This window comes from Notolepis coatsorum, assembly GCF_963971535.1.
Source record: "Notolepis coatsorum genome assembly, chromosome: 5".
NCBI lineage: Eukaryota > Metazoa > Chordata > Actinopteri > Aulopiformes > Paralepididae > Notolepis > Notolepis coatsorum.
This window is the reverse complement of record NC_140169.1, coordinates 109,795,672-109,818,709: the sequence shown is the minus strand read 5'-3', so window position 1 is coordinate 109,818,709 and position 23,038 is coordinate 109,795,672. Positions and strand designations below refer to the sequence as shown.

The 23,038-nt window shown below is 43.1% G+C and overlaps 1 protein-coding gene across 1 annotated transcript in view; it reads right to left on the bottom strand.

The window, feature by feature from the left end:
• Positions 1-2,682: 2,682 nt before the first annotated feature.
• slc25a47a (solute carrier family 25 member 47a) overlaps positions 2,683-23,038 on the bottom strand; it is a 54,503-nt gene continuing 34,147 nt past the window's right edge. The window contains exons 5-6 of the mRNA XM_084313976.1: positions 15,141-15,405; positions 2,683-5,545 (exon numbers count right to left, since the gene is read on the bottom strand). Coding sequence (XP_084170102.1) covers positions 5,232-5,545; positions 15,141-15,405 — 579 coding nt within the window. The 3' untranslated portion in view covers positions 2,683-5,231. The remainder of the gene's footprint in view (positions 5,546-15,140; positions 15,406-23,038) is intronic.

The window sequence follows — 23,038 nt, the reverse complement described above, 5'->3', positions numbered from 1 at the left end:
ATGAGTGTCGTATCTATCACCAGTGATGAATCTGAGGGCAGAGTGATAGACAGAGTCCAAGGATTTAAGGGTTGAGGCCACAGCATGCCTATACATTACATCACCAAAGATTGATAATTTCTATACAAATATAATAATTATAATAATAATAATAATAATAATAATAATAATAATAATAATAATAATAATAATAATAATAATAATAATAATAATAATAATAATTTATACAAATGCATGCAAAAAACGACATGGGAATAGAGTTTTATGGTTTCATTGAGCCTATTTTCATTCATATCTTGAGGTGAAAGATATGAGAAGTATTTACATACTTTCCCGGTGAAGTAGTGTGATGGTAGCAAGATGGTTGGTAATACGGATTTCTGAAGATGTCTAGTTGCATGCGATACCATTTACCTGGGGGGGGGCGACAGTGGCTCCCTCGGGAGGTAGAGCAGTCGTCTGGCAATCCGGAGGTTCCCGCTCCTCCTGGGCAGCGTGTCGATGTAACTGAAAAATTATTGTCTGCAGGGGAAAGGGGGAACGCGGGAATAAAAATGCCACTATGATATCTTCTGGGATTTCCCATCTATTCAAATCAAATCAAATCAAATCAAATAAAATAAAATAAAATAAAATCAAATAAAATAAAATCAAATCAAATCAAATGTATTTGTAAGGCCGAACAACACACGTTAATGTCCCCATGGACCGGACACGTCTTCTTTAAACAAGTCAAAAAGAAACATCACAATAAATCAAGAACAAAACAAAAACACCATGAAGTCCAAAATGTTTTAAATAAATTAAATAAATGAATGCAACACTCCCAGACATACCCCACGCAAAGGTAAGGAAAAACTCACTAAAACCTAGCAATAGGAAAAAATTCACCACAGGCAATGTGGAGGAGAGAAACCTTAGAAGGGCCGTTCAAGGGGGGATCTCCCTTCTTAGATGGTAGTTTCTATTAACGCCACTTTTTTTTTCAATTTAAAAATAGCCAATATCCACCAGCAACTGACCTCTCTCATGTCCAGTTGTCCATCTACTCTCCTGGGGGAGTATTAATACTTGGAACTTGAAAAAGATCTGTTTAGGGTAGATAAAAAAAAAATGTAGGGGCGACAGTGGCTCAGGAGGTAGAGCAGTTGTCTGGCAATCCGGAGGTTCCGGGCAGGGGCAGCGTGTCGATGTGTCCTTGAGCAAGACACTTAACCCCTAATTGCTCCCGATGAGCAGGTTGGCACCTTGCATGGTTGCCTCCGCCGTTGGTGTGTGAATGTGTGAGTGAATGGGTAAAATGTGAGTAACAAATTGTAAAGCGCTTTGGATAAAAGCGCTATATAAAAAAGCAGCCATTTACCATTTGTTGAGACCACAGAGGGAAAAGTTTGAGGAGAGGTGGGGGGGGGGGGGGGATGCCAAGAGTTGGTGAGGCCCATGAGGCCAGACTTTGTGTAGTGTGTGTGTTGTGTAGTTTGGATTAATACAATTGGTGAATGCCCCTTTTTGTCTTTTCTTTATTTTAGTGCTGTTTTTGTTTGTATGTTTGTCTTTGAAATGTTTTTAAAAGTTAAAAAATAAATAGTATTGTCTTCAGGGGGAAATAAACTTGGTCTGGAGTCTGGGGTAAAGCCAAAGTATTCATTCATAGTACTTGAGAGCTTCTACTTTACATCCTAGAAGCATGCAGCATTCTAGCCTTCGCATGCTTTGCAGAATAGTTAGAACAGGTCCATACCCAGCCATAAAGATAATGCACCTATGCCTTTACCCACTAGATGCCACTAATTCCACACTACAGAATGGACACAATAATCACACTTTTGAACATTATCCCTAAGTTATGAAGACATTCTGAAATTGTGACTTTATAGCACATCGTTTTGAATGCATTATTAGCAGTTTATTATTATTATTGGCAAGCACTCTCATTGAGCTACTGGTACACAGGACCTATTTGCAATTTTTTTTGTGGCAGCAGAATATCTGTATCAATCAAACAGATCTAATCTTTCAGATCGATTTTTATTTTCTGTCTAGTTGGAAAGAGTTGGCTAGTTCAGGTACTAACCAAGGAACTAGAGCTACACCGACAGTGGATCAGGAGGTAGATCGGTCGTCTGGTAATCGGAAGGTTACTCGATTCCCACTCGTGCAGTGTTGAAGTGTCCTTGAGCAAGACACTAACCCCTAATTGCTCCCGATGAGCAGGTTGGCCTCTGCTGTCGGTGTGTGAATGTTTGAGTGAATGGGTAAAGTGTGAGGAACAATGCTGGATAAAAGCGCTATATAAATGTACCATTTATATTACATCAGATGCAGAATGATCTTTCAAATCCACATGAGCAAGGCAGGTAGAAAATCAACGCAAGTAGCCTACAAATTCTGCTTTATATTATAGGGATTTAATTCATTTGTTGGAATTGTCATTCTGTTCATTATATATTCACATCACACAATGTTCAACTTAAGATCCTGCATAATTCATTGAATTATACAAACAACTGTAGAATTCTTTCCAGAATAAAGATTCCATTGGCTTCTTCCAAGAATATCTAATTCATAAGTATTTCTCATACAATGGTTATAGTAATGACAGAAGATGGCATCAGATATGCAATACTATGCAATGAAGGAGACAGAGCAACCGGGTTTCAATTCAGTGTTTTAATGCGACAGTCAGAATAACATCAATTGAACATGAAACCTTTCCCTTTCACTTGGACCATGTTTAGTAGGCAGAATAGGTCACAGGTAGACTGCAGCTCAGTATTTTGAAATACTTAACAGCAGTAATGGACGGACTCAGTTTAGTATATAAGATATATTTTAATTCCTCAACCAACACTTTCTTTGCCTTTCTACATCATCATCATGGATCATTTGGCTTTTAATAACTTTTATTAAATTGTGCGTTTAATTGTGCATTTTGCAGCTCGTTCATAAAATACTAAATAAGTACAAAGAACAGTTTCAAGTAGTGGCATGCCGAAGAGCTAAAACAGTGCTAGAATTATCTCCGGATGTGCACTTTAAAAAGGGATTCTCCACACCCATATGAAGTCTGTCCGATTTATCACAAATCAGAGATCATTAATTTCAAAAAAGCACTTGCTTTTAGAAGTATAAATTAGGAGATGCTGGGTTCGAGCCCAGCTCTCGGCATTGCTACCAGCTTGGCTGGTCGTTCATACTAACACAATTGGCAGTGTTAGGGGTGGAAAGCTGGTGGGTGGGGATCGGACGTTGTGGACAGCGACTCCTACAGGTCGGTTGGTGCGCCTGCGCAGCAGAATCAGGACGCAACGGGGGCGGCGTGTCCCTCCCACGCAGACCCTCGCCGCTGAGAGATCGCGCTGTGCAGGTGAAAAGATGCGACGGCTGCCTCCTCGTGTACCGGAGGGGACACGTGATGCAAGGCTTCGTCCACATTGCAGCCGGCTTGTGGGAGGCATGGCCTAACAACGTTCGAGACAGGGGAGGGTAGAATTGGACAATACGAAATTGGGGATGGGAGAAAAACTGAAAAATGGGGAGAAAAAGTAGATACATTTTATATTTTTATTAATACTATGAATAAATTAATAAAGGCGAGGAAATTACATAGACATGTTATATACTGTACATGTTCTTTTCTTTTATTGTAATAAGTCAGATACAGTAGGCTTGTTTAAATGGGTGGAGGATCCCTTTAATGCAGCCTGGGTGATAGCCCATAACCTGACCAAACAGGGTGGAGGTAACTGTGTAAAATAATAAAATAAATTGCGCCCTTGGCCATCCGCACAACCCTCTACCCCCCCCCAGAAATGGAGTGTGACAAAATGTACATAACGTACAATAGAGCAGGAACTATGACAACATTCTCTACTTTTGTCCTGCAGCCTGAAGATAGTTATATCAAAAGTGCAAGAAGTCATAGTAAGGTAACTGATTAAACCATCCCAGTTACATTCCAGTTACTGTGCTCCTGAGAGGGATGAGAGAACATATACCCACTCTCTCTCCCAAAGGACCTCAGGGCTGGGTGGGTGTTAGTTTGGGGTTGACCAGAAAATTCATAAAGCATGATTCATGCTGAATCCTGAATCCAGCAATATGATGTAACTGTTGAGACGTTGGTGGCTTGCAGAGGGTACACACCTTCACACAAAGGCTCTGCACGCCTCCCACATGTGGTAACTGTACTGCAGTTCCATACTGGTCCTCACTGACATGAAGAGCTACAGGAGTACAATGAACCCTCCTTCTCTGTTCCGCTGACCGGAGGAATGGAATAACCATGAAAGGTGAGAGGTATGGAGTGAAAACTGTAGTTTTAGTATTATAATTCACAACATCGCGGTCTTGCAAAACAAAGCCTTTTTATCTGTTGCGAAAATTTAAGTTGACAGCTGCATCAAGAACCTATAGGCAAGCTATCCTATTATCTGCCATATCCAAGCAACAACCTGGAAACAGTCATCAGGGTCATCTGATGCTAAATTTTTTTTTTAATTTACACTCAAATTAGTGCAAACATTTCTTCTGCATGGTGTCCTTACCAAAGCTCAAATCAAACCCATGCCCATGTCTACAACCAACCCTACAATATGTCCCTCTTCGCACTGTGCCAACCAGATTTATCATAAATCAGGCTAAACTCCTAACCGTGAAGGTCGTAACCAAGCAAGCTTCTGATGGTTGTAATGACATTCATCTTGTGGAGAAAGTGCACACTGTTTTTCTCTTTTTACGAGTTTGAGTATCTTATTCTTTTTTTTTAATCCTCTTTTTCTCCACCAATATTGTTTTTTAAAGGTCAATACCAATACCAATAATTTTTGGACTGAACCTGCTGGTAGGCGATATTTCGTAGTAAACTATTTATATTTTAACATTGTATGGCCACAAAACAAGGATATATTACTGCATTTATATGAATGCATGTCTTTTTTGCTTCTTTTTTCTATAAAATACTATTGGACAATTAAATGAATAAATAAAATGCTGAATAAAAGTGCACTGAAATCACGTGTTTCCTTTATATGAAAACAATCAGACCAACCCACTCTGACCAGCATGCCTTTTCAAGTGGACATAGAAAGAAAGAAAGAAAGAAAGAAAGAAAGAAAGAAAGAAAGAAAGAAAGAAAGAAAGAAAGAAAGAAAGAAAGAAAGAAAGAAAGAAAGAAAGAAAGAAAGACATACATAGAGACAAAGAGACAAATGGACAGAAGATAATGGTCGCTATTCAATCTCCAGCCTAGGTGGGTCTATGTCATCAGTTCTCACTTCGAGGACATCAATGAGAGCCTCGTATGTAACAAACACCACCATGTTGACAGGGAATGCACGCAGACAGTTGATGCCCAAGCTCCTGAAGAACACAACCGATCCTTCAACCCGAGCAGTTTCAGCAATGCAGTGTAAAAAACCCTTATATCTTCTGACTTCCCTTGCTCCGTCCATTTGTAGACGGGCCTTGATCACATCCATGGGCGTACCCACCGTCCAACCAGTCATTCCTGCTATTCCACCTGCCAGCATCACGCCAGTCCAATCTGACAATAAGAAACAAGTTGAGAATAAGAATCACATTTATTCTCCAATGTACATAGATACCAGTGGAGGCTGCTGACCAAATTTTTAGGTGAAGCACAAATTATTATATTATATTATATATTAAATTATATTTTTTAAACATCCCCAACGCTGCAACACCCCCATTCCTCCCAGGTGTCAGGCTCCTCATTCGCTTCCATTCATTTTGGGGACCATGTTTAAATATCATACTTGTCATACTGAAGTATAAACAAATGAATGAATGAATGAATGAATGAATGAATGAATGAATGAATGAATGAATGAGAGAGAGAGAGAGAGAGAGAGAGACCACGGCGGGTTTATATTCACAACAGAACTGAATGAGAGAGAGAGACAGAGAGTGTGTGTGTGTGTGTGTGTGTGTGTGTGTGTGTGACGTGTGTGTGTGTGTGTAATAACAAGTATACTATAATCACAGGTGTATTATGGTGCAGTGCAGGGTCCATGTGTGTGGCTTGTGTCCAATAACAATAGTCCATGTATCTTTTGTGTGTGCGTGTGTTTAAGACTGTGGTCTTTGATAATGAGAATGTTATAGTTCTTCTTTCTACACTGAATGAATGAATGAATGAATGAATGAATGAATGAATGAATGAATGATGAATGAAAACTTTATTTAACAGATTGCAGAATGGGTACAATACAGTACGGCTCAATACACACAATTGTTAAGGGGATGCAGACCAGAGAAAGACTTTCGTCTTGTTTACATCAATTCAGTGCCACATACACACAGTCCTCATATCCCTCCTAGTTACACACAGTCATCATTATCCCTCCCATACAATACGCACAACAGACTAACTCGTCTTGCTCAATACTTGTTTATGAGTTTTAAGAGACAGCACTGTAATCTCTCTCAACCAAAGCTCTGACACCTTGCTATCTGAAACACTGACACCATTATCAACCTAATAATATCAACCTGATAATATTGAAACATTATCAATATAACGTTAGCTACCAACTTTAGCAGGGCTCCTAATAACACAAGATACATTTCACTATGAATTGAAAATGGGGGACCCTGGTTTCAGGTTTCAGGTTTTTATTTAGACTCCACAACATAAACAGATCATTACTCCAGCTTACATTGTTGTCAAGGATAGAAACGTATAAGCCTCTTGACTTCATTCCATCGTTGTCCTTGGGTGTCAAGGATGCTAGAAACACACAACTCATTACAGAATTAATCACAATTATTATCTTTGCATAATAATAATGGCACAACCCTAAATTAATACAAAACAAAGCACATTTGTTGATGCAATGTTCATTTATGCCGAAAGTCAGTGAGCTTCAGGAAGCACCCTCGGGGGAGGGAATTTGGGGGATGGGAGGGAGGGCGGAGAGTGGGGGGTGGGAGTTAAGGAGAGGGTAGTGGCTTAGGGTTTTGGGCGTGTGAGGCAGTCGAGGGATCCGCCCCTCCTTCCGTGCACGTCGCCAGTCGTGCTCGTGGGGGGGAGGTTTGCGTGAGGATGGGGAGGGGGGGGGGGGGAGGGAGGCCATCCATCTTATCTTCAGACAGTCAGAGACTGTCCCGTCCTGGTTGCGATGGGTACGGACGTCATAAACCAGGTCTTATCTTGACTTCTTCTCCTCGGCCTCTTTCATTGACCTCAAAACATTCCTTCTTTTCTTCCACAGACTTGAGTACGTGGCGGGGGGGGGGGGGGGGAGGGTTGAAACAGGTTACAATGATTCCTGTAATGCTTTAATTTAATTTAATCCAGATCTTTTATCTTCTTTGTCGCGGTCCTAATGTCCTGCGCGACCCCCAACATTACTTGACCCCTACATTGTTCATCGGCTGAATGTTGAGCGAGCCGCTTGGTCAATTCAATGTGGGCATTTTCCAATCTTGCTACTACTTGAAGGCAGCAAATCCAAATCCAAATTGCGATCGCTCCCCAACCGATCAGGAAGATGACGAGGAGATATAGATCTTCAACATCTTCAATCTCAATAGAATATAGGCATATTGATCGCCAATTATTCCAGCTGACAATTGCAAACCCGGCCTGGAATGTCCCTATCGGACATAATGGTTCGGTCGCACTTTGTTTTCTTGAAGAGAAGATTCGATCCACTGCTGCAAAACTCCAGCTTATTAGTTGATCCATTGATTGACTGAGTGGGAAGTCAGGAATATTGAAGAAAGGGTAGAATGTCCACACCGTCAAGGAGGCAGTTGTAAGGCAGTTGTAAATAGGGATCCACACCGTTATTAATTGCAGGTTAGAGTCCACACCGTCGAGAGAAGCAGAAAGACAGCTCTGGTGTACGGAGATAAAGGCGGCTGCAGGGAGGAGGAGAGGAGGCCTTGGAGGGCAGGGAGGAGAGATAAAAAATGCGACTGCTCTCTGGGGAGGTTAGAAAGGAGATGTAAACAAGACGAAAGTCTTTATCTGGTCTGCATCTCCTTAATAATTATGTGTATTGAGCCGTACTGTATATTGTACCCATTCTGCAATCTGTTAAATAAAGTTTTCATTCATTCATGCCTTTTGAAAAGTGACATGGTCGATGTAGGAGTTATGATGCGGTTTAAATTCGGTTACAGTAACGTTACACAAACTGACATTCTAAAGCCAAGACACTTACCCATAAAGACGGTATCTCGATCGATCTCATCTATCGTTGAATAGTGCAGCTTCTCCATGTGACGAGTCCGACTCGAGCCGCGTGCATTAATCCCATGGTAAATGTAAACAATATAGCATCGCGAGCCAGCTTGTTGCATCAAATTGATGTTTGGCTTTTGTCTCCCGAGTGACGTTAGAACTACTACACTTCGGCTGGTCCAGGCTAAGCACTGCAGGCTTTCGTTTGACAACAACTGAGATTAAAAAAAAATATATATATCATCAAACAGCAGTCTTTTGTGATCTAATCGATCCTTCATTTGCGTGAGGATGCTGTCGAAATCCACTATTCTGTTGATGCGTGACACACGTTCCATTTTCGGGACTCCGACTCCCGACAGGTGGTCACCCAAGCGATTCACCCAAATAAAGTTTTCATTCATTCATTAATTTGCTGTCTCGTTATAACCGTCTGCTTTTACTCTTAGCTTTTCTTCATAGGAGAATGTGTGAAAAGATTCCTGTATGATCCGATCTACGATGTTTGGAGGAGCATCCATAATTCTTTGCAAAAATAATTTCCTATATTAGCCAGCTACAACAACAAGGAAGTTAGTTAACTACACTAGTCTTCAACTGAGATTTAAAAAAATATATATATATCATCCAAGTAAACGATACAGTGCACAACAATAAGTGAACAAGTGAATAAAGATCTTAAAATATGAATGATTATATTAGGCAAATTAATGTTCTTCTTCAGGCAAACAGATGATGCAACACAACGTTGACTATAGTAGAACACTGACGCCAGTCCAGCTGCAGACTGGCAGGCACCACTTGCAGACAGTCTCTGATTGGATTTTGAAGGTTGTCAATCATTCAACCTCCGTGTAATATTGGATGTCAAGGGCTGTCAATCAATCAATCCTCCATTCAATGGCAAGAGTTTAACTGCACAGACCGTGCTTAGATGAAGTTAATAGCCTATTTTGATTCGCTGTTATTTATTATTTATTTAACAAAGGGTCACACCTGTGAAGTTTTCTTCACGAATAATTACTGCAGGCAATACTGCAGTGCAGGCCTGCTCAGAGCTGTCAATTTTGGCCATTTTTGAAGAAGAAAAAAATTCACTGGCATTTTTTTACAGGGGAAAACATTTATAATAAAAAAATAATAATACATATATCGTTTTTTTTTTTTTTTTTTTTTTTATATATATAGGTATATGTAAATTAATAATAATTATGAATTATGAGTGAATTTGTGTTTCACGTGTTGTCATAGAGAAACCTCCACTGATAGATACACAAGGTATGCGAATGCACCAGAATTTGACGTGGCCATCGGCGCAGGGAGATACAACAGCTCACATTGTGACAGGACAACACATAGGCATTTATAGACCATACAGCTGCAACCATCAGGAAAGTGCAGGTTTTCATTAACAGCTGCCTGCGGAAGATCATCCACATCCGATGGCCAGACACCATCAGCAACTGTGAACTCTGGCAGAGAACAAACCAGCTGCCCGCAGAAGAAGAAATTAAGAAATGCAGATGGCGCTGGATAGGCCACACCCTGCGAAAGCCTGCAAGTACCATCACCAGACACGCCCTAACATGGAACCCGCAGGGCAAGCGGAAAAGGGGCCGCCCAAGAAACACCTGGCGCAGAGACCTGGAGGCAGACCCCAAGACAATGAACATGACCTGGAACCAACTGGAGAGAACAGCTCAAGACAGAGATGCTTGGAGATCACTTGTTGACGGCCTATGCCCCAGAAGGGGTAGCAGGCGTAAGTAAGTAAGTCATATATATTAGGCTTGTCCCCGACTAAGGATTTGTATAGTCGACTTTTTTAACACTTTCAACGCCAGGGATTAGCCTTATCCTCGTAGCTAGAGCGCCAGCTATCTAGAGCCTATTTTCACTGTGCGTCACGATGTTTGCCGAGCTATATCTATATTATATATTATAGCTATGGATACAATACTATGGTCATTTGACAGTAACTATCTTCTGTCCAAGATGCAAAAAAGAATACTTTTTTCATGAATATGCTTGCGCGTTATCTCGTGGTGAATATAGTATAGTTTCAGAATGATCCCGGCTAATTCCAAAAAGCTGCGTAATGGGGCGCTATGTGAATTCTGCTAAAGTCGTTGGCGTTTTTCGCCTTGAATGAATGAATGAATGAATGAATGAATGAATGAATGAATGAATGAATGAAAACTTTATTTAACAGATTGCAGAATGGGTACAATACAGTACGGCTCAATACATACAATTGTTAAGGGGATGCAGACCTGAGAAAGACGTTTGTCTTGTTTCCATCAGGGTCCCCCATTTTCAATTCATATAGACATATATGACATACATGACATACAGATAGTCAGTACTGCTACATCTATACATTTATGACATACCAGATTTGCAAATACAGTACTGTTTGTGATACAGAAGGAGTCAAGAAAAGGGAGTATATACATTTGACGTAGAAACTGTACATTGGAGGTTGGGTGGGGGGGGTTGGGTACATTGGGATATTGACAACCATACTGGGTAATTTACATTGGAGGTGGTTGGGGGGGGGGGGGGGGGCGGGGGGCATACTGTATAAACAAGTAACACTGTACATTGAGGGGGGGGGGGAGGAGACACTGTACAAACAAACACAATTGTACATTGAACTATTGACAAAACCATACTAGGTAAATGACTGTACATTGGAGGGGGTTGGAATGATTGGGTTAGGATATTTACAGGGGCCAGTGTTGAATTGCAGTCTCCCGTAGGTGTCCCTTGAGAGAGGTTTTGAAAGTGGGTAGTGATCCACATTCCTTTACAGCTTTGGGTAGGGCGTTCCACATTGATGTGGCATAATTGCGAAACGTGTTTAGTCCCTTATTTGAGCCGAATCTGGGTTTGACATGATTTGTGGAGCTCCCTCTGGTGTTGTGATCGTGGTATTCACTGACCTTTGGGAAGTATTTTGACATGTACATGGGTACCTTGGTCGTGTAGTGTATCTTGTAGACCAGGCCCATTGCAAGTTGTTGTACTCTGTCGTCTACTCTAAGCCATCCTAGGTTGTCGAAGTGGGCAGGGGTGAGGTGGGTTCTAGGAGTAAGGTCAAGCAGTAGTCTGACCAGTTTGTTTTGAGATGTTTGTAATTTTGTTTTTAGCGCCTTTGAGGTGCTTTGGTACCATGAGGTGCAAGCATAGTCGTAGTACCCCTGAATGAGTGCTCCTGCCAGAGTCTTCAGGGTGTTCTTGTTTACCAGAGAGGAGATCCGGTACAAGAATCGAGTTCGTTGGTTGACTTTTTTTATTACATTGGATGCCATTTTGTCACAGGAGAGATTAGCCTCTAGGATGGACCCCAGGTAGGTAATTTCATCTTTCCTTGTGACAATATTGTCACCCACTGTAACTGAGAAGCCGTCGGTCTTGCTGAGTTTGTTATTTGAACCGAAGAGAATGGACTCTGTTTTGCCCATGTGTAATGATAGTTTGTTATCAGCGAGCCATATGCAGATTCTGCCTAGTTCCGAGCTGAGGGTTTTTTCAACCTGTAACTTGTTCTTGTCAGAGACCAGCAGGGCTGAGTCGTCCGCAAACAGGAACAAGTTGCAGTCACAAGCTGACGACATGTCATTTGCATAAATTAGGAACAGTAGCGGTCCTAGTATGCTTCCTTGTGGAACACCACAGCTCACTGTGAGGGGGGGGGATAGGGTACCGTTTACCTCCACCATCTGTTCCCTCCCCTCAAGGTAGGATTGCATCCAGCTCACTGATAGACTATCAAAACCAATTGCTTTTAGCTTGTCAATCAGAATGGAGTGATTGACCGTGTCAAAGGCCTTTTGTAGGTCCAGCATGACCATGCCGCAGTATTTGCCTGCGTCCACCTCTTGTTTGATGTGGTCATTCAAATAGAGAAGGCATGTGTCAGTGGAGTGGGATGTTCTGAAGCCAGATTGGAATTCGTAGATTAGATTTTTTTCCGCTAGGTACTTTTCGACCTGTTCGTAGACTATTTTTTCCATGACTTTCGAGATGGAGGTGAGAATAGAAACAGGGCGGTAGTTGCCTGGGTCTAATTTGCTGCCCTTTTTGTGCAGAGGGGTCACCCTCGCAATTTTGAAGTCCTTGGGGACGTGTCCCTGTTTTATGGAGAGGTTTATTATGTGTGTGATGATTGGTGTGATGGCGGCTGCTGAGTCTCTGAGGAATTTGGAGGGGATGTTGTCATGGCCAGTGGCCTTGTTAGGTTGGAGGGCGCTCAGTTTATTGAGTACCTCATCTGTTGTTACCGTTTCCAGCTTGAAGTCGTCCTTGCGGACCCCTAGGTTTTTGTAGAAAGCTACTATGTGTTCTACCCCATAAAGCCCTGAGTGGGAGGGTAGTTTGTTTACCAGTGTTGTGGCTATGTTTGTGAAGAAAATGTTTAAGTAATTGGCTACATCCAGCTTGTCTGTGATGAGCGTGTTGTCAGTTTTTATGTTTATGTTTGAGAATCTGGTTTTAAGTTTTTTACTGCATCCTAGTAGCCTTGACACGCTACTATTCCCAAATCAAATGTATATAATAGGTATTATGTTTCATCATGAATGCATCAAAGGGGGGGGGGGTAATTTTTTTATTCTTTGATCGCCAGTAACGGCTTTCGTTTTGAACACCACACACGCTGATCGGCCTGATCGGTATGAAATCATTGCAGGTTCATGCTGGAATTGACGTCAGATGTTCCTTACCTTAGATCAGGCTTATTCCAAAAACAATATTCCAACTGGCTGATCGCGATTTCCAGTATTGATGTCCATCTGGTCCCGGACATAATGTGGCACAGCTTATCCATCAAGGGGCATTGGACGCGATTCCAAGTGATCGTGTGAACCGCTAGACTTGCCTGAACCAAAATTATGCGCCCGGAGGGGTTTAGATGTAACACACGTCTGGAACAGGGTTTCAAGCGTTCTCGATACTGCCGCCTAGCAGGTTTTGGGTCTCTAGATGGCTTTCACTCGTAACATATAGGTCCGTGAGTGTAATATTGATAGAATAAAAGAAAAAACTATCTAAAAACGTATAAATGTTTATGGCGCTGAAACGTTGGCGAGCAAACACGTACAAACACCTTGTTCGTAGAGCTATAACTATATTCTATATTATAGCTATGGATACAATACTATGGCCCATTTGACATCGAGTATCTATCGTTCAATATGTGAAAAAGAAAAAACAATAATTTTGTATCCATACATTCCCGTTTTATACTGTGGTGAATATAAGTATTGTTTTAGAGCGGTCTAGGGTCATTCCTGGGAGGCTGGTTATAGCCTGCAATGTGTATTATACTAAATCCATTGGCGTTTCGTCCCTACACATGCTACAATTAAAAAATCAAATGCATACGATAGGTATTATGTTCCATCATGAATGCATGAAAGGGCGGGGGGCGGGGGGGGGGTCGTTTTTTGATGCTTTGATCGTCACCAATGGAACACGTTGTGGACAAACGTTACACACAGATGTTCGGGTTGAAGGTAGGGATGCACGATATTGATTTTTTGACACCGATACCGATAATTTTATGCTCCTCAAGCCGATAACCGATATCGATAACCGATATTTATTGTATTATAATTTTTTTTAAATGTATATATATATATTATTTTTTTAATCAAATTATTATTATTATTTTTTTTTTAGTATTTATAAGCTCCGACGTCATCGGTACTGCTATCGGTACTCGAGAAATTATGGAGTTTTTTTTTTGAGGAATTTAAACGTCGCAAACTAATCTTGTTGGCCGTTTTCTATCTCTCCTCCCTGGGTCTCTCTCTGCCTGCGCGAGCCGGCTGTGCTCTTACACACACACACTCACTCACACACACACACACACTCACTCACTCACTCACACACACACACAGCTCTGCTCTCGACAGCACCCGTGTGTGTGTGTGTGTGTGTGTGTAAGAGCACAGCCGGCTCGCGCAGGCAGAGAGAGACCCAGGGAGGAGAGATAGAAAACGGCCAACAAGATTAGTTTGCGACGTTTAAATTCCTCAAAAAAAGTCTGGGTCTATTTGACTAAAGTCGATGCTGACAACGCTCGTTGCCACAAGTGCAACAAGACATTTGCCAGTAATGTATAAGCGCTACCACACAACAGGTTAACCATCTGTCGTGTCGTTGTGAAAGGGTTAACCCTTTGTCGTGCGGCAGTGGGAGGGTTAACCTTCAGTATTGTCACAGTGAAAGGGTTAAAAGCTGAGCTGTAGTGCACAAACAGGATCCTTGTCCAGGTGTTCCAGGATGTAGTTGAGACACGGTTAAACAGCATCATCATCATCAGTGACTGGCCCTGTGTGGGAACTGCAGGGGGTCAAGGAGGGAGTCTGTAGGCCAGTCAAGTGGGCCAATACCAGGCACTCAAAGGACATCATGACATGACATTGACATTGGTAGTCATGATGTCCTAGCAGTATCGAGTCTGTAGTCGTTCAGTCCAGTAATCTTGTCTTTCTTTGGGACTGGCACGGTGGTGGAGTTTTTGAAGCAGGGGCCCTTTGTGTGTAGAGGAATAGTGATTGACTTTCTCAGTGAACACACAGAACACACGGCAAGTTTTGAATCGTACAGTCACACTCCAGAACTAGCTAACAGAGTGAGATTAATGAGAGTTCTGGTCGGAACTAAGCAAGGTTATGAATGATGGCATCTTCTTAACATCTGATTCCGGTTTGTGCAATTGTGTAATGTTCTTTTTGCATGACTCGTGGCTTACATAACTTTGGAATACATAAAGTCGAGCTGGGTGAATGGAATGCTTATACAGCTCAACATATAAACTATATAATTCTCCAAGATGACAGCTGATTCAGAAACACTTTAAAATACGGCAGCACTGTATTGAATCAAACAATATAGACTCTAGTAGAAGCTCACTCACCTGGTCCTTTGTTCCCAGTGGGAGTTAGCCACTTACAGATGGTGTGGTAAGTCAGGAAATATGTGGCGAAGGATGGCCCATCTCTCAGCATCAGAGGAAGGGCTCCTTTGTACAACCCCAGGACCCCCTCCTCTCTGATAATAGTCAGTAGACAGTGCACAGGGCCATGATATTTGGTTTTGGCTATGTTGGCGCCCTGTCGCATGGATTCAGTCTGGCATTGAAGACGCACTTTAACAATATCACCTGGCGACATCACTGATATCTAAAGATAGACAAGACAAAAAAGAGCACACACTCACCGAGGTGCTGGCTAATGGGTCATGCTAGGAGAAAATAATATTTCGAAAATATCTGGGGTGTGTGTATCTGAGCACATGCACGCAATTTATTGATTTTATTATTGTAGTCTGCCAGAGCCAAATAAAGAAAATATCATTCAACACAGTTTTTTCAGGCATAATATCAAGATTATTGTTGTACACCATGAAAAGAGTAACTTGTTTGGAGATGTGGCATAAAGTCATTCTTAACTCATTCAGCGCCATTCACGAGAAAAGTCGGGTTAACTCGCCATGCGTTGAGCGCCAAACACGTCGGGTTTTAACCGCTATTTATTTTATTCGCTATATCCATTAATTTTTTATCCATCCAGCCTGCTGTTATCATTGGGAATGGGTCTGAGCTCGCAAAAGGCCAATACCGCCACCTAACGCCTTCCGGCCGGTGTTGCACATCATTGGAATCCTCCCCCTTGGGCTGTACGCTGATCTAAGAAGTCCGGTCCAGGTTTTCCTTCTCAGGCATGCAGTATTGTTATAACACATGGACTGGGGAGACTGGGAGCAGTGTGGATTATGCGTTTTGGACATATAACGTTGGATCAATAAACGAGATCAATATTTGGAATGGCGATCAGGAATTGGATTAACCTTTTTGCAGTACATCAGATGTGAGGTAAGGACTCTATGTTACCAATCTTGGGTTAATCCGATGTTTCTTTCGTAACGATCACGCATGTGTGTGTGTGCGTGCGGTTGGCTGCGACCAAGGCACGGAGAAGCGACTTTTCAGCCCCCGCTTCTGTTCGTGCATGAGGACACATAATACCGATAATCTAGCATTCTTTTCAGAACGATTCATAAATCAAGCGACAAATGGCACGATTTCTAAGGAAATGCATTGAAGCACGGTTTGCTCGAGTTTCTTGAGATTAGACAGAATCGCTCTGAAACTATATTCATATTCACCACGGTATAAAACGGAAATGTATGTATGAAAAGATTATCTGTTTTTTGCATGTTGACTGGAAGAAACTCACTGACAATCGACGTGTTTATTAGATCCATAGCTATAATATTTCATATAGTTTTAGCACTCGCAAACACAGCATTCTCCCATTGCATTACAGCAATGGCGTTCTAACCAGAAGGTAAACAGCGCCCCCATAATAACACACTCGGTGTTACAAAAAAGAATACAACAGCCACATGCTGGAATGTAACACACAGTCACAGTGTAACAAGCAGGTAAAAACAACTGACTCTCACTAATCCAAACCTATTGGAAGCAGAGCATATGAGCGGCGCGGAGCGAGGAGTGGAGCGGGTGGATTTTAAAATGGATCAGAGTGACTTCCGGAGCGAGAGCTGTCCTCCGCTCCGAGCCGCTCAGTGCACACTAGGGCTGACCTTCGATTTTTTTTTGGAATTCGAAGCTTCGGGCCGAGATTCGATTTTAATTCGAAGCTTCGAAATAATTTGTTTTTAAAGATTTAATAAAAAAAACGTTGTTCAACTTTGTCAGTGCTGTAAAGTTTAAACCTTTTTAAATCTTAGACAAACAAAACACTTTGCTTTCATGAAATATTGTAAGCCGTCATTTGAGGCTTTATAAAAGCAGCACAATGAACACAAATCTGTCAGTGCCGAGTCCGACCTCATCTTAAATAACAAACAGCATTGCTTGTTGTAATTAACAAAGAGAGGCAGAGTTGATTTTGCAAAAAAAAAGAAAAAAAGAAATTAAAATTGTTTAATTTTTTTTAATCGTTTCTTTTTTCCATATTCGAATCCCATGCCCATCGAATGAAGCTTCGAAGCTTCGAAGTATTTAAGACAGCCCTAGTGCACACGATCACACAGTGGTTTAAACTGATGTAATATACATGTAGTACAATGTCAAAGCAATAGGTGGCGATGTAGTTCAAACATGAAGGCCATTTTCAACCAATCAGAAGGGTGAAGGCGTCACTAGTCACTAGTACACATCCTGCTAAGTCAAAACAGAAATCCGCCATCTTTAAATCACCTCGGGAAGTATTTAGCAACATTTATTTTCAGCAAGAAACAAAGTGCAATAAAAAATAAAAGGATACATTCACTGTGTTCTGCCTCATTTATTGATGCAACGAAACCAACATCAACACAATGTACCACCAAGAGCGGAGAGTTTAGTCTCACAAAAAGAGCGCTGATGTTGTTAGCTTACATGCTAACGTGAATGGGATCTGCCAGTATAAACACTTAGCATTGTGGCTAGGCTAGCGTACATTAGCATAGTAAAGCTAGTAGAATGGTTGAAAACATTATTTAACAGATTGCAGAATGGGTACAATACAATACGGCTCAATACAAACAATTGTTAAATCAAGCTAATTTACATCATGCTCCAAAAAAAATCAAAAATCTGCTGAGCGGGCAGGAGCGCGGAGCACTTGATGCGCAAATGAAGGTGAGCGCTGAGCGAGCGCTGAGCGAGCGCTGAGCGAGCGCTGAGCGAGCGCTGAGCGAGCGCTGAGCGGCTTGGGGGGGGGGGCAACATGAGCGAATGAGAGCGGAACTACGCCGTCCAGAGCGAAGAGCGGATTCCTCGGCCGCTCCGCGCCGCTCATAGGCTCTGATTGGAAGTAAAGAATGTTTGGACCCATGGAATATTTTAACACATTGGACACCAAAAACGAGTATACTCGTTATTACCCGCCATGCGTTGTGCGCCAGAAACGAGTTTTTGGGATCAATATTAAATTTTTTCGCCATGGCATTCATAATTCATCCAGCCTCCCTCCGGGACTGCAGCTAGACCCTGTCTGATATTGCAATGCCTCAATACCGCCGCCTGGTGGATGATCGGGCGAGTTACACTCCAAGCCAAACCGGAAGTGGCGCTGGTGCATCTTTTAACGTGGGTCTAGATACACACTTGAGTGCATGGGATCGCTTTCTAAACGCAATAATCAATATGATTTTGGCGTTTATTGCGTCATACAAACGGGAAATGGATCTAGCAGATCAACGTCAAATAATTGGAATATTTTTCCTCCAGTCTCATCGGCGAACGGTAAGAGGAATATAACGTAATTTTCAGCCCGATTGTTTATTCATTTCACTGCAAACCATCTGATCAACATATCAACCCATACTAAATAAAGCCGTTACTGACGATCAAGGAATTATAAATGACCCCCCCCCCCCTTTCCTTCACGCATGATGAAGCATAATATATACCGATCATATACATTTGAATTTTTTAATATAGCGTGTATAGGAAAGAAACGCCAATCGATAATCTATCATATGCTTCAGGGCCTATAACTCGCGTTTTTGGAATTACAGCAGAAAACCTTAAAACATACTTATATTCTCGACGGTATTAACACAACAATGTATGGATGAAAAAATATAACGTTCCCACATCCGGAACGATAGATACCCGATGTTGAATGGGCCATAGTAATGTCGATATAGCTATAATATTTAAAAAGTTATAGCCCTGCAAAGAAGGTAAACATCTCCATAGGGTTACAGCGCTGGCAGACTGGGCATAAGGATGGGCATACTGCGTGGCAATCAAAGTGTTAATGACTGAAAAGCTTATTGGGCCAAAGTTCATAGAAAATATGAAACATGCATAATATATGTGACACTGAGAAGTGCTTGGGTGTTTCTTCTTAAATATTACTGTATAAACTATAAAAAAATAAATATATCTTCCTAAAGAAACACATTCTTTTTAACCTCTTCCACCCGACCAGTCCCGAAATTACATCTGGTCATAAATCGTAAGGTTATTCTATAACCCTAGTTATATGAGTATAGCGAGCGCTCTGCTCTGTTGGAACTATCCCTTTATCCAGTCTAATATTGAATAATTTTCTCCACATGCACACACCCATCCGCCTGGCCACACCCACATCCGCTCCTCTACATAAGCGTCATGGCCACACCATCAGCTCCTTCCCAAGTCTTTCACCACCGAAGGCGAAGACCACGGGGTCCTCAGTGAGTCAAAGCAGAGCGCTCGCTATACTCATATAACTAGGGTTATAGAATAACCTTACGTTATATTATCGTATAGCTTACGCTCTGCTCTGTTGGAACACAGGAGCTGAGCAGAGCGGAAGCTCGACAAATGTACCCGCTGAGGCCCCCCACAACCATCAGAACCGGGGAGGACCCGAGCCCCCAGGACCCCCCTAGAGGAGGACGGGAGGGAATCGGATCCGACTGTGCGAAGAGGGTTTAGCACCATCCAAGAACTAACCAGGGCCGAACATGCTTAGTTTCCGAGATCTGACGAGATCGGGCGTGTCCAGGTTGGCATGGCCGTAAGCTTCAAGAGGCTACCCCCCCCACAATACTGTGGGGTCAGACGGCGCGCCGGGGAGACAACCCCCAAAGGGGGTTGATCCCTCAATCCAGGCAACAGGTCAGAACTCGACCTGTGCCTGGAGCACTGCAGACTAGACAAGCGCCTAAGGGGTCTACTGTAAGAACAGTACCCGGCAGAAGGGGTGTTCGGTATGCTGTGCACCATGTCATGACCTCAACAAACCCAACCCCTCCAGCGGGGTCGAGGTTCAAAGGAGAGGCAGACACAATTGGCAGACGTCATGAAAGATGCAGGGGCACACCCTCGGGCAGACGGGGTCAAGCCCGGCCTCAACCCGAGAGTCGACTCTGCTACCAACACACCGGAGAACCAACCACCTCCCTATGTTTAGTTTAACAGGAGGCGGTTGTTCCCTTACCCCACCAAGAAAACTTAGAAACATAACTGCGTGTATACACAGGCTATACAAGCAGTACAAGTGTTTCAGTTTTCAAAAGGTTAACCCAGGGGCGGCTAAGTAGCGCAGTGGGCAAGGCGCTCTCGCCACTAATGCAGGAGATTCTGGGTTCGAGCCCAGCTCTCGGCATTGCTACCAGCATGGCTGGTCGTTCATACTAATACAATTGGCAGTATTAGGGGGTGGGAAGCTGGTGGGTGGGGATCGGACGTTGTGGACAGCGACTCCTACAGGTCGGTTGGTGCGCCTGCGCAGCAGAATCAGCCGCTGAGAGATCGCGCTGTTCAGGTGAAAAGATGCGACGGCTGCCTCCTCGTGTACCGGAGGGGACACGTGATGCAAGGCTTCGTCCACATTGCAGCCGGCTTGTGGGAGACATGGCCTAACAGCGTTCGAGACAGGGGAGGGTAGAATTGGACAATACGAAATTGGGATGGGAGAAAAATTGAAAATGGGAGAAAAAGTAGAAAAAGAAAAAAGGTTAATCCAGGCCAACAGGTCGACGAGAACGAGTCCGGACTTGGGCCTGGCGGACCGGGACCTACACACAGGGATGCCTAGAGGGGTTGACAGCAACCACCTCCACAGCCCCCTCCCATCCCTGCCCAGCAGGGGGAGGGAGGAGTGAAACAAATGGAGAAGGACCAGGGACCCCCTAACACAGCGCAAGGTACAACACAGTATGGACCAAGCACATCACTGTTATGGGCAAGTCGTAGTGGCATACATATGACACACATCAACAACATCAATCCCTGCAAAGCCCGGACCGGCCCGGCATTTCCCCCCCGGAAAAGCACAAGTCCTTCGGGGTACCAGAACAGCAGATCTGCGCCCCGGTGGACAACGGGTTAATTGACCTGGTCCGGCGTGACCAGAACCAGTCCTGCATCCTCGTCACGCCGCCATCCCCAGTCCTAAGAGGGGGGTAGGTACGCGTGTCGATCTAAAACCATCACAGAGGGTAGGGCTGGGCGATAAAACGATAACTATCGCGATAAATTATTTCCTCGAAATAAACATGAAACGTAGTCGCAAAGTTTCGATATATCGATTTTCCAAGCTTGGGTATGAGCACACGCACTAACAACCAATCAGTGAAGGAGATGGCCGACAGCGGGAGGAGACCCGGAAGGAGACCCGGAGGTAGGACTCCAGTAGTCAACAAGGCTGGCTAGGATAATTAGCTTGCACGGCGCTATTTTATAATTTCCGTGCCGAGTGGGTGTGTGGCGTGAATTCTGAGGCCACGTTTATAGTAGTGTGGGGTATACAGTGGACGTCGTTGCAATGTATTGGGGCGGAACGGAGTATTTTAGGGTCATATTTAGTACATCGTCATGGAATACACCGCTTGGAAACAACAGGCTGGCTAGGATAATTAGCTTGCACGGCGCTATTTTATAATTTACGTGCCGAGTGGGTGTGTGGCGTGAATTCTGAGGGTAACGGTTAGAGTAGTGTGGGGTATACGGTGGACGCCGTTGCAATGTATTGGGGCGGAACGGAGTATTTTAGGGTCATATTTAGTACATTGTCATGGAATACACCGCTTGCTCTGGCTAACTGCTAACGTGCGTGGACTGATGACGACATCAACTCGAGACATTCGCAGCAGAAAAACAAGTCTATTAACACTTTGAGTGCCACGCCGGGTTTTCCTTTTTACCCCCTGAATGCCACCATCGGCGCCAATGTTAACGTTAATATCGCCTAATCTATGTTTTAAATTATGGCTATGTGTCTAATCTGCCGATCGCATTATCAAAGACTATTTTCCAGTCAGTGCTGTCAAGGCAGATTGTTTTTTTATCGCGTCATTTCCGTTTCAGAGCATTTAGAAAAGCACCCGTTTTCAGATAAAAAACAGCCCATTCTGGAGCATTCTATGAAAATCGTCTTTTACTGGAATATTCCACAACGTTGATATTCGTCGGCCTTTTTATGAATCGTTTTAAAATAAACGCTAGATGATCAATATTATACGTGCACGCAAGCACATTCGGGCTGCGCACGGATAATCGCTGCGTTGATTTCCTCTCGGACTTTTACAGTGAAACCGAAAGAGTCCATTTCACAAAACAGCCTATAACTTCATCAAAATTTGTCTGATTATCCTAACACTGATAACATAGAGTCCTTACCTGACACCAGATGGTATCCAACTGGTATATTCCAATTCCTGATCACCATTAGAAAGAATCGATAAGTGTATAGATCCAACGCGATACAGTAGAACTCCATGATCAGCGGGGTTCAGAGGATCCAGAATGAACTTTGGTAACCCCGGCTGGATCAGTGGACTGGAAAATGTGGAGTACCGGATTTTTTTCCCCATCCATTTTCATTGAGTCCATTCCAAAATCCCTTATGTCATCTGGGAGACGACAGGGGGCGCTTTTTTCCACAATGATCGCCGGCGCTGCTCGGGTATACTCGGGTGCTGCAATATGATTTCAGATCGCAAAAAAAAAAAAAAAAAAAATTCCTGGAAATCTCGTGAGTGGCTTTCAACCACCTATAAATAAACCAGAGATATCTCGTGTGCGGCACGCAAAGTGTTAATAGCCCGTCCATCGGCGCCGGGCATAAGAAGTTAATTAAACTTGACAGACATTATATCGACGATAATTATCGATATCGAGTTATATGAAAATAATTTTATAGCGATAACGCTTTTGGCCATATCGCCCAGCCCTAACAGAGGGCGCCACCAAGATGGACAGAACGTGAATGCGCTGCTCCTGGCGGCCCACCTCATGGCCGTGAGACCCCTCCGCCAATGTAATGATCTACTCCGTCATCTCCCCCCGGAGATGCACGTGAGTCA